The sequence below is a fragment of the Malaclemys terrapin genome, chromosome 2 (assembly GCF_027887155.1).
Source record: "Malaclemys terrapin pileata isolate rMalTer1 chromosome 2, rMalTer1.hap1, whole genome shotgun sequence".
Classification (NCBI taxonomy): Eukaryota; Metazoa; Chordata; order Testudines; family Emydidae; genus Malaclemys; species Malaclemys terrapin.
In genome coordinates, this window is record NC_071506.1 from 35,494,977 (window position 1) to 35,511,377 (window position 16,401).

Below are 16,401 nucleotides of genomic sequence, written 5' to 3' on the forward strand. Positions count from 1 at the left end.
TTATTACTGGGAACCACAAAATCCCAACAGCTGCAATGTCAAAAAGAAAGAAAGCCAATTTTTTGAACAAAAGGACAACATAGGTGAGGAAAAGAGAAAACAGTGGTTTTCATTTTCTTTTGGAAACAGAGTAGTTTTGTGAGCTAGAGAAGAGTTTTACTTGTTGTTACTTTTTCTAATCTAGATGGTTCTGAACACCTGCTGAGTAATACCTCATGTGAATTCTCATTTTGCTCCTCAAGTATTTCATTACCTTTTACACAGTGAGAAATACTTAGTGCAGTCACTGATAAATGCTGCTGTCTTCTCAGAACTGGACTAACACAATCCTTTACTTGCAGGAATTCCTGAATATAAAGTGTCCAGAACACAGATGTTCAAAATGTATCTTGTCTTTCACTTGCACCCCATAAAATTCTGTAGTATTGATTATAGAGTTTAAAACATTTATAAGCCACTTAATAGCTGAGAGCCATTAAACGTAACTCATATTTTGTCCCTGTTTCTTGATTCTGACCTCCTAAGCAGGTTACTTATCTAATCCAAAATATAACCTACTGTAAAATACCATGGGGGGATGGTCTTTAGCAACTATGTGCCACATTTTTTTGAACTTACTTAATATTTCTAATTGCAATGCCAGTCAGATTTGACATTTAAAATAGGGCTAAAGAAAAATGTATGAGCTTTTAATTCAATCACTTTTCATATTAGGATAATTTAAATAGTATCTTATTATAAAGCACTCTCAGATTCTTTTAGGAAGAACACAATGTAAGACATTGTATTGATATCCAATAAAAACATTATACAGATGTGGAGAGAGAAACACACATAAATGGTCCAGATTCCCTTTTGCAATCTGGCTTCTTTGCCGCACTCTGATGTCACAAAAGATCCAGAAACTAGACAAATCTCCTCAACTCAAGAATTTCCTGCTCCTTGTTGGAGGGACTCTGGCTGATGTACACTAGGCACAGAGGGCTTCTTTATCACCCTCTCTGCCATCTCTGCCTTGCATAGGAATTTTTCTAGAGACAGGAGGGGCCTGGCAAGATGCTCATATGCGCTAGCTATTGTCTGATGCCAGTCAGCTCCTTGAGGGCCAATATCAATTGGTGTAGTTTAGGATTGCTCTGAACTACACCGGGGCCAATGTACAGCTAATCTGAAAATCAGGGAGCTGCAAGTGGCTTCTCGGTAGCTACTCCCAACAGAGAATCTGGCCCAGTGTTTCTATTTTCCCAAGCATGAACTCTATATTGTATGTATTGCATATGAAGGGAAAAAATTATCAAAAAGCACTATAACAACATTTGTTATTTTAATTGCTGTAGCCCTCTCTGGGGTAGGTAGCCCAGAATAGATAAATTGGCAGAAAAGGTAACTTGAAAAAGATTTCTGAAGTGCAGTAATTTTTCCTAGTCTGATTTATAATTATTTTCTTTGATTATTATGAAAGATATGCTTGTCTTCTTGAGGTACAGGATAAAGCAACACTTTCCTTAATAAACTGAAGAATACATATTTGTCTAAATATGACTACAGGTGCAAGCCATCAAAAGAGACAGCTTTGTAAACAGCTGTCACCAGATATCTTTGAACTTTGTAATGCTCAAAAGCTAGAAAGGGCAGGAAACTAAGAAAGGATCAGATATAAAGGGACTTTAAGAGTCATTTCTTTACAGAGTGTGTAATTAAATATATGGATCAAATTACCATAGGCAGCGGCAAAATCAGCATTTGTGAACATTTTGAAAAAGGAGTTAAAAAGGCACTTCAAGGAATTATCATTTGCAAGGTTCCTGCCATTTCATTTTCAAGCAGATATGAATGGATATAATTTTGCTTACATATGTGCACTAAAAATTGCTTTACGAGCCTCCCATGCCAATATCTGATTTCTAGTCACAAGCAGTTTAGCCAGACTGATAGAAGTAACTCACAAGGTCCCATGATTTTATGAGACCAGTAGCAGGGTACACAAATATTAAAAGGTGGGTATGGCTAAAGAAGTGAATCTAAAATGAAATAAGGAGTAACAACAGTAGATGAAAGACCAACTGTCATTTGGTAGAAAATAAGTAGATGCATAATGGACTCGACAAGGTGCCTCATGCATTTTCTCATGTTCACATATGGTATCTGAATAAAAATGAAATATAGAGCAACCCATGGGAGGCTCTTGTCTTTAACAGGTGGAAGAATGTCTTGCCAAATGGAAATTGGATTGTACAGTAGGCCAAGAAAATCATCTATGTGGAGGACAGACAAGTATAACTGTTTCTTAAGCATCAGTATGGAAACATGATGAGTCAAAGCCTAAAGGTTACCGGGAGGCTTAGGTTGCATATGCAATACTTTAAATAAGCAAGAATTGCCATGGAAAGGGTCAAGACAAATACTTGACAGATATTAGCAAACTTATTTGAGGTAATATAGTATTTATATGACAGAAGGAACAAAGAGCAAAGTGAGCTGTCATGTTAAATAAAACCTGCTGTTAAATAAAAACCAAGAACACAAAATGAAAACATTGGGATAAGGAGGAAAAGAAGAAAAAATTGAGAGGTAACACTTGATGAAATGAAGGTAAATATTTAAATCAAGATGACATTGTGATGAGTTTGCAAACTGAGTATAAGAACCTTAAATGAGAGATGTATGTGGATGATGAGACAAGACAACAAGGAATACATTTTAAAAAAAGTACACAGAGTGACAGCAGTACTGAAAAAGAGAGGCAATTAAATAGATTTTTTCAAGACCACAGGAACATTATACCTTTCCCACCCACACAACCAGCCCCAATTACAATGCAACCAAGGCAGTAGAAAAATCAAAGCTAAAAAGCCCCAAAAGAAATGTGCTGAGGCATACTGCAAACTCTGTTAAGAGCAGGAAACTCATCCACAGAATTGTGCAGACTCTCCAATTGTACAGGCATATATCAAAACAGAAGTCAAATAAAGGAATCTATTTACTGTGTAAGGATGTTTAATTTAGGGGAGATTCTTGTGACTGTATAAGTAAACTTGATACAATCTATTAGGTCTTCGAGAATGGACAGAAAATGCCAATCAATTCTTAACCCAGTATCTTAAATAGGAAACTCATACAATTGAAAGAAATTTAAAAAAAAATCTCATTAATCTTGTAGGGAACATGATTGCTCAATATACTGTCTGCTACTCTTTGTCAGGAAAAAGTGCATATGATAAGTGACTGATCAGAACAAATTCAGATGAAGTAGATGTATGGTCATTATCAGCTTTATTTAAGAATCAACACTCAAAATGAACAATGGGATGGTTTAGCATTTTGAAAGAGTTAACTTGTTTTCAAATAATGTACAAAAGAAGGGGGGAAATCACAAATGTTATCCACTCACCTAGAAAAAAGGGAGTTGCACTCATTTATGTGAGAAAAAAGTATGGTTCCAACTTTGCCACCCAAACTCTAAATACTACAAAATGGACTGCTACTATGTTGAAGGATTTCAAAATTAAATTATGCTCTTTTCATCACATACAGTATGCAGTCATGGTACTCTTCTTAACTAACACAAAAGGATTAAGAAAACAAGCTCAATAAAGGAGACTTTGGTCTTTCTTGCAAACTGAAATTCTTGTAGTGTGGGGAGGTGTCACCATTTAGGACTGGACTATATAAATATAAGTATTTCTATCCCCTATTTAGCTACATTTTTCACACCCAGCTATCCTTCTTTGCTCCATCTTTCAGCCCATATCGATAATTTTTTTAGCACCTTCCACTACTACTGTAATTGAACTGAATGAACTCTGAAAAAAATCACAGCTTGGATAAAATTAACTGGTGTGCTCAAAACATAAATTACAAAGTAATAATAAAGGGTTGTTATGTGCCACATAATGGATTTAAACTGGTCAGAGATGTCCAGTGGAAAATCCCTCCTTTTGTAGATGAAAGATCACAGAGGTGGCTCCTCTGCTTCCTGCACCAGCTTCCTCTCCGGCTCTTGGTAAATAGAGAGGGAGGATACGGTCATGGCCAGAACGAGGCAGACTGTTTCCTTGAAGCTCTAACTTGCACTGGAGCCAGGTAACTGGGGCTCAGGATCTTACAGCTGGCTCCCCCTGCCCCTGACATAACAACAGAGCTTAGACAATTGAATGCAAACAGAGCTTAGACAATTGAAAACCAGGTCCAAAATGTCCTTTTCTGTAATGAAGTCCCACTAATTTGGACAGGTGTATGCATAGCAATACATCTAACCAACATCAGGAGGGACTAACTAAAGAGATTACCAAGGCTATGCTGCTCTGCACTATAGGTTCTAAAATTCTCAGGGCCAAATTTTCAAATGTATTTAGGTGCCATAAGATGGAGACGGGCATCTTGTATGATATTCAAAAATATCTAAGCAGCTTAGGGTCTAACACCCATTTTTAGCCACTTACATACCTTTGAAAATCTAGCCTTTAGTCTAGCAGCTAAGTCTGTAGGCACACAAACATCTTCTCTCAACGAAGCATGGAAGTGCTGCCTGGCAAATCTCATCCACAAAAGCAGATTTTTTCTGGCCAGGACGCACTCATCCCTCTGACTGACTTTTGACTCCATAAGGACAAACTTATGTCTAATTACCTGATACAACAGACTAACCATTCTAGTTATGACTGAAATATAGCATTTCCCACCTTTGGCCCTTGAAGAGTACAAATATTTCCAAAGGTTTGGCGTTCTGTTTGAACAGAATGTAACAGCTATAACTATACCTAGTGCAGTGGTTCTCAAACTTTTTTTTCCGCGGACCACTTGAAAATTGCTGAGGGTGTGAGCGGACCACTTAATGATCTGTCCAAATGTTGTTTGTACCATTAGCTAACTATTGTAAAGCACTTTGGATAAAAGCATTATATAAAAAAAACCTTAATAATTAACTTTTTTTGTTCTACAAATAAAAGCACACAACTCATATTTTAATATCAGTAGTCTTACCTTTCTAATGCGATGGATGTGCCCTCTCTCCCTTGCTGCGGCAGCCTCCGAGCTGGGGCTGGGAAGGAGGGGGGTCTCTCTCACTGCAGCAACCCCTGAGCTGGGAAGAAGGGGGGGTCTCCCTTGCCGCAGCAGCCCCCGAGCTGGGGCTGGGAAGGAGGGGGGGTCTCTCCTTCTCTCCCCAGCAGCTGCAGCCCTGGAGCTGGGGAAAATCTAGCTACCACAGCCCTGCACATCCCAAATTCCCCCTACCCCCTCTTCTCACGCCACTGCCCTCTCCCACCTACCCCATATTACCCCAAGGCTAACACCTCACCTTACATGTTCATCTTCTCCAGGGTCCAGGCACCTAATTCGTGGAGCCACGTCTGCACAGCTCCACTAATTAGGTGGGTGGCCACCCAGGTGCACCTTAGAGGGAACTATCTGCAGACCACCTGAATGGAGCTCGAGGACCACAGTTTGAGAACCTCTGGCTTAGTGTATACCATAAGGGCTCATTTGGGGTTGCTGGCTGAAAGCAAAAGGAAGGGAGATTAATGGCTTGATTTCAGAGGAATCTAGACCTAATTTCAGGAGTAAAATTTGTAACTATCTGAGGCATACCTTGTCATTATGCATGACCAGGAAAGCAGCTAGCCCTATATATTCATAATTGAAGTAATGGCCACCAAGAATAGAAGTAACAGCCATCTTAACAGAAAACCAAAAGAAGGGAACTGACACTACTAATGGCTTGAAAAGAGGAAAACAGCTGATGAAAAACTAAGTTAAGCACCGGTTCTATGGAATGAGACTTTGCTGAAATAATTTCACTGTCCTCAGACGTCTGTTCACTAAAGAGTATAAACCTCTGGAAAATGGAAACAGCACAGGAAATGGAGCAGGATTTCAGATTCATTCTCCAATCCTTTCCTACACACCAATAAAAAGTATCCCAACTTTTGTAGTAAATTCTAGAGTGGGATATTTATCTGGACTATAGTAACCTGTCTGAAGCTCCTATAGCTTCAAGTGTTTCCTTTCATAAGCCAGACATTTACATGCAGTTTACCCAGTGCACTGTACGACTTTAGTTCATGCAAAAGTAGACCTGAGTTTCTACTTTTCTGGAGAAAAATCAGATCTGTGGGTGAGAGCATAAGTAGCCTTGAATCCTTTGGCCGTTTGGGATTTATTAGAATGAGTACTCCTTTGTCCATCTTGTCCTTCGCAGGACTCCTTTTCCTTCATGGGGAAAGGAGAAACAGCATACATCAGCAGGCCTCTTTAGTTGAGAGAGAAGGTTTGCTTTGACCAGGCTTGAGATTTCATGTACTGATCAAAGAATCTAGGGATCTTGGTGTCTGTGGTCACAAGAGGTCCACTGCTGGGGTGACCCATTGATTGCTTACTGATTGGAAGTCCTGCAGATTCAATGCCCAGTACCTGTTGGCTCAGCCAGTCAACCTGCAACTCGAGAAAGCCTGCCCATTGCATTGCCATGTTGAACAGCAGGTAATCCTCTGCACACTGAACTAGGGTCAATGCTTCCTGTATCAGTGTTCTACTCCTGATGCCTCCTTGCTTATTAATATAAGTAACTAAAGTGGGTGTTGTCCACACACAACAGGGCTAAGAGATTCAGGATTTCATTTCTGAAAGTTTGAAGGGTAAACGCCACTGCCTTGTGTTCCAGCAAGCTGATTTGGAGACACTTCTCCTGATGGGACCAAGTGTCTTCACATAACTAGGACTGGACAGCTACACATCTCTGCAGGCTTGCATCAGATGTTGTTAGGCCTGCCTGAAAATCCTGCAGCAGTATGACTTTCCAATAACAAGGATTGCCTGACCACTGGTGGGAGTAAGGTTGTGGCTGGCAGATCATTCTTTGGGTTCCATTGCTCCTACGGGGTACCATGAGGCATATTAGCAGATTTTTGTGTCCCAAATTACCAGATCTATGGATAAAAGAACAGGAGTACTGGTGGCAGCTTAGAGTAGCCCACGAAAGCTTATGCTCAAATAAATTTGTTACTCTCTAAGGTGCCACAAGTACTCCTGTTCTTTTTGCGGATACAGACTAACACGGCTGCTACTCTGAAACTAGATCTATGGATGACATTTCTAGTATGTATTTGGATGAATTATTCAGTCATCTCCTGGCATGGGCTATCAGCTTTGAAGATTCTTTTCTGAAAGCATTAACTTACCCCTAAAGCCATGCCAACACATGCTTTAGCAGCTAATAAAGAATTGTCTAGGTTCTGTCATTGTATTATAAACGCCAAGTGTTTCACAGCAAGTCCGTCAATTGTCACACAGTAATGAGAGACTCTGTGAGCACTGGGGCTTTCACCAGTCATCCAGATCTATAGATGAGGATATGAAAGCCATTGGCAAAGCACAGTCATTATTGCTACAATAAACATTCCTGGGTGCTGACATTAGGCCAGGTGGACTGATTTTCCCCAAAAGTTAAATGGGGTCTTTCTGAGGTGACTGAGCAATGGGAATATGAAAGCATTCATCTTTAGAGTCTACAGAGGCAAGAGCAATCCCCCAGGCCTTACTATGATGATGACTGAGCATACACTAGAAGCTGAGCCACTTCAGATCTAAATTAAGATAAACTCCCATTGAAATCTTTGGCACAGCAGTTAGGAGCAATCAGATCTCTAAGAAACACTGTCTCTCTGTTATGGCTTGAATATGCCAGAAGCATCCTCTCCTCCAGCATCATCACTGTTTTCTGGATAGAGAGATGAGGGGGGCAGACAGAGACCTGGATATTCACTAAATCCACAAACTAATCTAAAGAACTCACCAAATGAACCTTATGGTCTTCTGAGATCCGTACCAAGTGCTGTCTGAAGAAGTGAAGTGGAAAACTTCTCTTGAAAGGAAAGGAGGAAGTTTCAGAGCCCTGGGATCCAAAGCTCTCCATGGCTTGGTTTGCAAACTCTTGCAGTTTTGATTTGTTCCTGATGTAACCCTTCTGCCCATCAGAATTGGCAGCAACAAGGCCTGGGTTCAGTATCTAGGGGTTCCGTTTCAATAACACAATGCAAAACCGGCTCGAGCCCCCACCCAGTGACCTGGGACAATTACATACCGCTCCCCTGGGTACCTCTAAGAGGCAATACTTCTCCTCTCGCAAGCACAGAGTTTGAGTGTAGCAAAGGCCTTATAATAAAGGAGGGAAACAATGCGGCATTATATTGGGGAAACACCACAAACAGGATTCATAACACAAACCATGAGCAAAAGACCCACCCCCAAGTTAGTTTGGCAGTGTCCTTTTCCCCTCAGGGTCTTAAATCCAGCAATCCAACAGTCACCCCACCCACAGTTTCTGTCTTTGGTCAGTGCAGCCCCCAGAGTTCAGAAGTTCATTTGCAGAGTTTACCTCCCAGCCCCGCCCCACTTAACACTGCCCAGATCCCCCACACACACACACTTAACACAGCTCTCAGTGATTTCAGCTCTTAGTAACTTCAGCTCTTTAGTGATTTCAGCTCTCAGTTAGTAGGGAGCCCCAGTGCTGGCACACTCAGAACCACTAGCCCAAAGTAGGTCTAATGCTTAGACCTAGGTATCAGCGCTGCAGCATGTAATAAGACTCCTAACGGATTCAAAATTAGCTCTGTTATTATACAGTGGAGAGAGGAGGGGCCAAAGTGGTGTTTAGGGCCCTCAGAAGGGGCCCACACTACCAGGTACACATACCTGCCACCAGCCTCTCTCAGTTCACTGGGCTTTGGAACCCATGTCCCTTGCCTAGTGAGTGCTACTTAGTTGAGGGCGAGTCCCTTCATCATAAAATGCCAAGTACAGTTCTATTGTCCTTGATTCACATAACCAGGATAACAACACCTTATTACTGCTGCCCCAATAACAAAGAGACTAGGGATCCCACAGCTGCCAAAGTGACTATTTGGGCAAGCAGTCCCATCAGGCAAACAAGATCAGCTCCTGAAGTCCTTTTCCACAACTCACCACCAGATGTCAGGGTAGAGATCATTCTGACTCTGCTTACACTGAGAACTATTTCATGGTGAGATATTTGGAACCTTGGTCTTTAGTGAGACTTGAAGGGAAACTAACAACAACCTGAGTGTTCTTTATGCTAGAAGGAGGAGTATGATATTTTTCTCATCCTGGACAGTCTACAGGGTTTGCTCTTCCCTAAATAGCATCTCTCCTATAAGGAGCTGGCTATAAGGCACTGTTCAGCTTGGAATTTTGCTTTTCATAAAATTCTTCTGCCATAAGATTATTGGTAAGCAGAAAAGAGGGAAAAGTTACCAGGTCCAAGGAGGCATCAAGAAAAGCTAGCTTCAAGTCATGTTTCTCCCAGGATTGCTCCACAGTTTCCTTGTGGTCCGGGAAACATGCCTAGGGCAGGGGAAACCTATGCCCTCTTTGGCCACTGAGAATGGTGCCAGGCAAGGAGAAGGGTGAAGGAACTCCTAAAGAACACCTTGCAGGGTGAGGAGTACCCTACAACTATCATTCCTGTACACTCAAGCATACAGAAGCTTATGGGGAGTGGGAAACAATGACTGGCTGCATCCTGGAAAGCTGAATTTAAATTAATTATGGCATAGTTAAACTGGGATGATACCAAGGGTTTTCAGATCACCCTCCTTGTATACAGTTTTGTGAACCTTGTCAAGGGAACCTTGGGTCAGGCCTGGTGCTCACTTTGAAGGTTGGGCTGTCTGTTTGATGTCTGCCCATGAAGGCAAAGGAACCAGAATGAAACCTCCTCTGAGGAAACAGAATTGGAGCCAGGAGACAAAAGATACAAAAGCCGCCAGCCATATGGAACCATATCTCAGCTGCAATCCATCAAACAATCAAACCTGCTTCTTCAAAGGCACAACTGCCAGCTGGTTGTGTCTACTATGCAGCAGAATTCCCTCTTTGGGCTTGTCTAGACCAGGAAGATGCATCATGTTAGAAATGTGTTAACTAATATGATGTGTAGCAACTAGTGTTGACAAGGACAAGTTTTAAAATGTATTCCCTGGTTATGGTAGTGAGGACCCTCAAGTTACTCATAATTAGTGAACACATTAGCACATTAGTACCCTAGGTACTAAGTTGTGTTTTACATTCTGTTAGTTAGATGTGTTAGTTAATAATGGTTTCTAACATAATTGCTTTCTCCACTGTAGACAAGGCCTACGGCCATAAGGTAGTGATAGATATGGGGCCAAAGGTGGGCTACAACAAAAAGGGAGAACTAGGTGTGAAAAAACTAGAAATGTTGGGGACTGAGCTATGAAGCACACCCCAGTCCAGAATGGTGCCTCTTGTAAAAGAAAGAATTAAACATGACTGGCATAAGGACTTTTTCCTGTCACAGGATGTCCCTTTTTTTTTCTCTGTGGAAAGTTTAAAGACCCAAAAGGATAGTGTATGCGTTTTATTACTGTTATTTTTTCTTTATAAAAACAATTGTTGTTTTTTTCTATTTATTAACTTAGAAATATCCAGAAATGCAAAATGTAGTCTCTTCTGGTTTTACTGATGGATGTCTTGGAGAACTCAGAGTTGTTTATTGTGAGCTCTTTGCATCTTATTAGAAGAGGCAGGGTGTTGGATCTTTGCCAATAAAATTTTTCATCTTAAATACTCATGAAGCACTGAAATTAAATATCTGTTAACAAAAACAAATAGACTTTTAAAAACGTATGGCTAAAATTCCCTTCCCCACTCAAATGCTCAGCTTTCTGAATCCTTGACTCCAGTGTTCTCACTATTTCACTATGATTTCACCATAGAGTCTTCCAGATAACATAAGACCTGAATTCCAAGTTAAAAAGAAAGCACAACAAAATAAAACTCTTTTTTCATTTTTTTGGACAAAATACATTATAAAGAAGCCAAAAAAGAAAAGGGATCATTGCTTTTCCCCTTTACGAGTCATCTTTGTAGTTAATGCGTTAAGAAAAGCTAGCTCACAGCATCCTGGGTGTTTGTTAGAAAAATGTGTATTGAGTGCTGATTTATTTTTTACCAGGAGAAAAGCAACAATAAATTAGTACATGATAAATAAAAAAGCTCTTTACTGAAACTAGAAGAATGCCTTTAGAAATTCATACCTGAAACTACACCAATTCCATCATCACAGTCATAGTCAGAGACTTCACTATCACTGATTCTTTTGGACCCTGCAGAAAAAGAATCGTCACAAACATATCAGTGTTATTATTGTAAGTCAGAACTGCTCAGGCAATAATAATAACCAAATGAAATGTATTTCAGACTACATAACTTGGCAAAAATATATAGATATATACAAGGAGAATCAATACAGGATCCTTGGAACAGAAAGATATGTACATTATTGTAATGGTTATTAAGTGGCACATTAACTATTTTCCTCTAAATCGATAAATAATAGTTCAAAAGTGAAAGAATGAAATCCAGCTGCAAAATACTGAAGTTATGCTATGTTTGCATTTGTTTGTGCTTGTTTGCAATATGGCTAAACTCGTACATAAACAATTGGAAGAGGAATTATAGCTATTATGTTAAATGAATGCTACATTTTCTAAAAGGTTATGATCATTATTAGGGCTTAGCAGCTTCATATGCATAGTTTGCATCCTGCAAGACAATGTGAAAATTCAGAGGAAAAGAGGTATTTTAATGCTACCACAGCAAGCACAACACTTGTTAAAATAGCTAGAGCTTAGTTGGCAAAAGCAGATTCTAAATCCACAATTAGACCTAAAATGTAGGTCATGTATGACAAATAAATGTGTTAGCCTCTGTTTGGCTTAATTTTACTTACACACATTAATCTCTTTCTTCTTTGGCATCTTGTAAGTACAGGAGGGGTGCATGCTACGCCCAACCTGTTTTACTGCTGATATTGGAATATTAAAATCTGTATACTAACATGTGGGTGATACTCACCCATTCATAAAAGAGAATGTACTTTTTGAAATGAGGACAAGGCACTCTGTATTTTTTTAGCATTCTGTAGTAATACATATTAACAAATGATTACATGCTCACAAGTGTGTGTCAGCTCAGGCTGTTTGCAATCATCCAATAGGTCACTAGCTATGAGACTTAACCTATTTGCCATCAGTCTTTGGCATGTGTGCAAGGTTTCTGATGGGTAGGAAAGGGACACAGAGACTAAGAAGAATCACTACTCAGGGGAATGGAGATTATTTGCATATCTCTTAGGGTGGATCCTAGCCCCTTCCTCCATAATAGGGAAGAACCCTGTTGTAATAGAATCAGGGGTGTATAGCCAGATTGGGGATCCAATGAAGAGGATGTGTCCCCTTGGCGCATAGTGCATGCCATTTTACATGAATCATAGGGTTAGAAGGGATCACAAGGGTCATCTAGTCTAACCCCCCATGCCAAGATGCAGGGTTTGTTGTGTCTAAACCATCCAAGACAGATGGCTATCCAGCCTCTTCCAAATCATGAATGAAACACTCTGTATTTATAAATGTTTTGAAGACAGACAGCTTTAGCAGGCAGAGAATTCTGGAAGACCTCCTGAAACTACTTTCCACATTGGACCAGATATTAGACAGTGATGTAGAGACCTGTGCATAGTTCTGTCATCAATATCCCAGAGAGATATTGCTTTTACATGCAAGGTAACACAGACATCTCCCAGGTTTACCACCTCTCGGGTGAGTGCCATAACCACTGGACTATGGACTCATTTCTCACTCTATCTCAGGCCCAATGTATTTTTAATTACATATACAAAGTGGAACAAATTCAACAGGACAGTCTAAGACAGACATCAGAATAACATATTGTCCAGTGGTTAGAGTTATCTCAAGATGATAGATGGCCTTTCGGTGGCTTAGTCAGTTGGGGCTGGAGTCACAAAAGGACTTAGGTGGCTAACTGCCACTTTAGGCACCTAAATCCAAGAATCAGGCCCCACTGGGAATCACCAGACCTCCCCCGCCCCCTTGGCTTCCACAAAACCCTGGAGGTGCCTAAGCTCATTTGGCACCTAAATTTTTGCAATAAAGTTCCAAAGGCATCTATGTTTCTGTCTCTGATCATGTGCAGAGCAGCTCCACACCAGGTGTCCCAACATGTAAGCTCCAGAACAATGCAAGAACCAGGGGAAGACGTGTTCCTCTGCCTAACTTGCCTGCGGAGCATGATCTGGTAAGTGGACTCAGAGCTCGCCTACCAGATTGGGCCCTTATAGGCAATCTTACACATGATGATGAGGAGGAGAAGTGAATGTAGCCCAGTAGCGGGGCCGTAACCCTGCTCCTGCCCTGAACCGCTTAAAACAGCCCTGTGAGAGGGCTGTAGCGGGGAACCAGTAAGCCTGGGCTGATTTGGGAAGCAGCCGCAGCTGGGCCACACCCCAATCAGGCCACAGATGGCCCTATAAAGGGGCTGCTAGGCTGGAGCTAGAGAGTCTCTCTCTGGATGTTGAGAGGGATGGGCCTGGTTGCTGGGAGCTGAGCAGGGGACCTAAAGTGGAGCAGGGCTGGGGAAAGGCCAGAAGAGCTGGGGAGCTCCGGCCTGGAAAACCCCCAGGCTGCAGGCCTTGCTAAAGGAGAAGAAGGATACTGGGATTGCAGAGGGGCATCTCAAGGGTAGGCGGAGGCAGCCGGTTCAAATCCTCCTTGCCGATGATGAGTGGCAATTATACTGCAATCCGCCCCAGTGAGCGGGGGCTAGACGGTGACTGGCAGTAGCCAAAGACTGAGGCAAGTTGGGGATAGGCGGTTGGGGGTTCCCTGGGGAGTGGAGACCCCAAGAGACTGCAGGGTACTGCAGGGGCACAAACCCTGACATAGAGCGGCACTGGGGTCTGGGAAGGACACGGGGGCCAGCGGCAAGGCGAGACACCAGCCTGCAGAGGGTGCTTCGGAGGTTGGTGAGCTAATTCCCTGGACGACCAGCAGGAGGCGCCACAGCGGGGAGTCCTTGTCGCGCTACAACCCCTTTGGTCTAGTTTAGTGCAGCCCCTAAATTATTCTAATTTATGCCAGGCTTGAAACAGAAACAGCCTTGGACTTAGGAAGCCACAACTGACTACCATGCAGCTCACTCTCTCAGTTTCATTCAGGCCCTGAGTATCCGTGGCTGAAGAGATTTTTGTGGGCATAGTATTAGCTTTAATTTCTTAGTATTACATTTATTAAACATAATTAAAATATAATTAGGTGAACCAAATCTCAGTGAAGTTCATGTAATTAAAACTGTTTGACCTGGAAAAGTCCCACATGAAATGTGTGATAGAATTAAAGTTTATATTAGGAAGGCTTTACATTATTGAGTTACTTATATTTAATTAAGGAAAGCTAAGAGCATCACTTTTCTTTCTCAGATATAGCAAAATGATTTACAACTGGGACAGTATAATATAGCTATATACAAAGACACTTCTGCTGATATTAACAGTATCTTACTTACCACATTTCTGCATTCTTTAACTATTTAAAACAGTTCACAAAGCAGCTTCAGTACAAGTTTTCAATTTTAATAAATCTCTGACCAAAATAACTTAATATTTCCCCAGTATAATTAGTAAAGCATACTACAACTTATCTATCAAATCTCTATCTACCCTCAAATAGAGACAGGCAAAACAAATATTATACTTTCAAAGTCACTGGAATTTCAGCAAGGTGTTCCCAATACTAAGATGTTGAAAAAATAAAGCCAGTACAAAGGACATGACTGAAAAGCACACAGGAAAGCCAAGGAACTCTTTAGCAATTTAAAATATGCACAGTATGTAGCATAAGCACATCAATAAAATGTCAACTTAAACTGTGCATATATATGCAAGCAATAAACACTTCAGGCATGCTGAAAATTTACCTGAATTATATGAATATAAGCCTTTATCTGCAAAACAAATATTAAAATGAAGTGATGTCAAGAAAAAATACATGAAATCTATACATGTAACAGGGATGCTTAGAACCTGTGAATTTGCAATCACTTTTCTGTTTAGAAGTGGAGGAGTTATGGCTGGCCATATTAATGCTTAAAGATTTCCATAAAGGTATTTAATTCAAAGCAAATTAAATATAAAAGAGGAAAACCACAGTAATTAGCAGAAATTAAACCACAACAATGACACTTTGGTCACCAGTAGAAAGTCAACTTTTATTCCCAGTAACTGAACAATGTTGCCAAAGATACTCCAGTTGTTACCTATTCTGAACTATAACTGTGAATAAATGTTTACTTTTTAATGGCAACCAGTCTGTTCAAATAATATTCAATTATGTGAATTTTAATATAATAAAACAATAAATTACTATCCTTAAGTGATTGTGCAATGCTTTCGAATTGAAGAAGTCTCCAGCAGAATATTATCAGCAGCATTCACTTGTGGCAATTCTGCATGATATTATGGGCTGGCACCTAAAAGTCCTGTTCCTAATTTACCACACCAAAAAATAAAGTCTCTGTCAATCTTCCTCTCCTTCCACCAACTCACTGCCCCCAATTATGCAAGCATTTACATATATGAATAACTCCAGTCCTCCCAATAGCCCTACTGAGTTTGAGATTACTGACATGAACAAAGTTATTCATGTGGGTACCAGCTTGCAGGATTTAGTTTAGTATTTGTATTCCTCCTATGCTTCCTCACCTAACAGCTCAGCAGACCAAAACATTTATTTTGTTTGGTGGACTTTTTTAACTAAAGTTTGTCTCTTTTACAGGTTTCTAACTCATACAATTGGACAAATTTTCCAAAACTTCAATTTTTTGGGACTAAATTCATTATTTGATCATTTGTGAAAAAGTGAAAAGTCACTTTTGCATTTGCAAATTTGTAAAGCTACCACCGAAGGAGCTGATGCTACTGTCTCCACAATGCAATGAGAACATGGTTGGAAGCCAGGAAGTCCCGAGTTATATTAGGCCATTAAGAGGCTCTAATAATATTTTGCATGAGTAACAGCTTACTAATATTGTTTAGACTTTGCAACAACTTTATAATGTTGTTAAATATATTTGCCCCCTTTTTAAAGATGAGGAAACTGAAATTCAGTGAGGCTGTGATCTGTCCAAGGTCACACAGCATGTCAGTGTCAGAATCTAGAATTGGAACCCTAGTCTCCAGACAACTAGTTTTAGCAGTAATCTGCTAGATCAGTGTGCCCTCGAAGGCAAGTCACTTAATCTCTGTGAGCTTCAGTTTCCCACTGTGTAACGTGTATATGATGCTACTAACCTACCTACAAATGGCAATTCTGTATATTATCGAATTGTTTTTGTTGGTAAATACAATTAAAATTAAAAGAGCTCTCTTCTTTTTCCACTAGACAATATAGTTTCCAGGGACCCATAATCACTATATTCGCTGATTCCTTCAGCAGGGAATTAGGCACCTAAATACTTTTGTGAATCTGGACCAAAGTTCCTTGATGTAATTACAGAGGAATGGAC

At 40.5% G+C, this 16,401-nt stretch overlaps 1 protein-coding gene across 1 annotated transcript in view; it reads right to left on the reverse strand.

Annotated features, from left to right (window-relative positions):
- The window catches only part of RIMS2 (regulating synaptic membrane exocytosis 2), a 788,551-nt gene that overhangs the window by 277,229 nt on the left and 494,921 nt on the right, over positions 1-16,401 (reverse strand). The window contains exons 16-17 of the mRNA XM_054018206.1: positions 14,815-14,841; positions 11,079-11,147 (exon numbers count right to left, since the gene is read on the reverse strand). Coding sequence (XP_053874181.1) covers positions 11,079-11,147; positions 14,815-14,841 — 96 coding nt within the window. The remainder of the gene's footprint in view (positions 1-11,078; positions 11,148-14,814; positions 14,842-16,401) is intronic.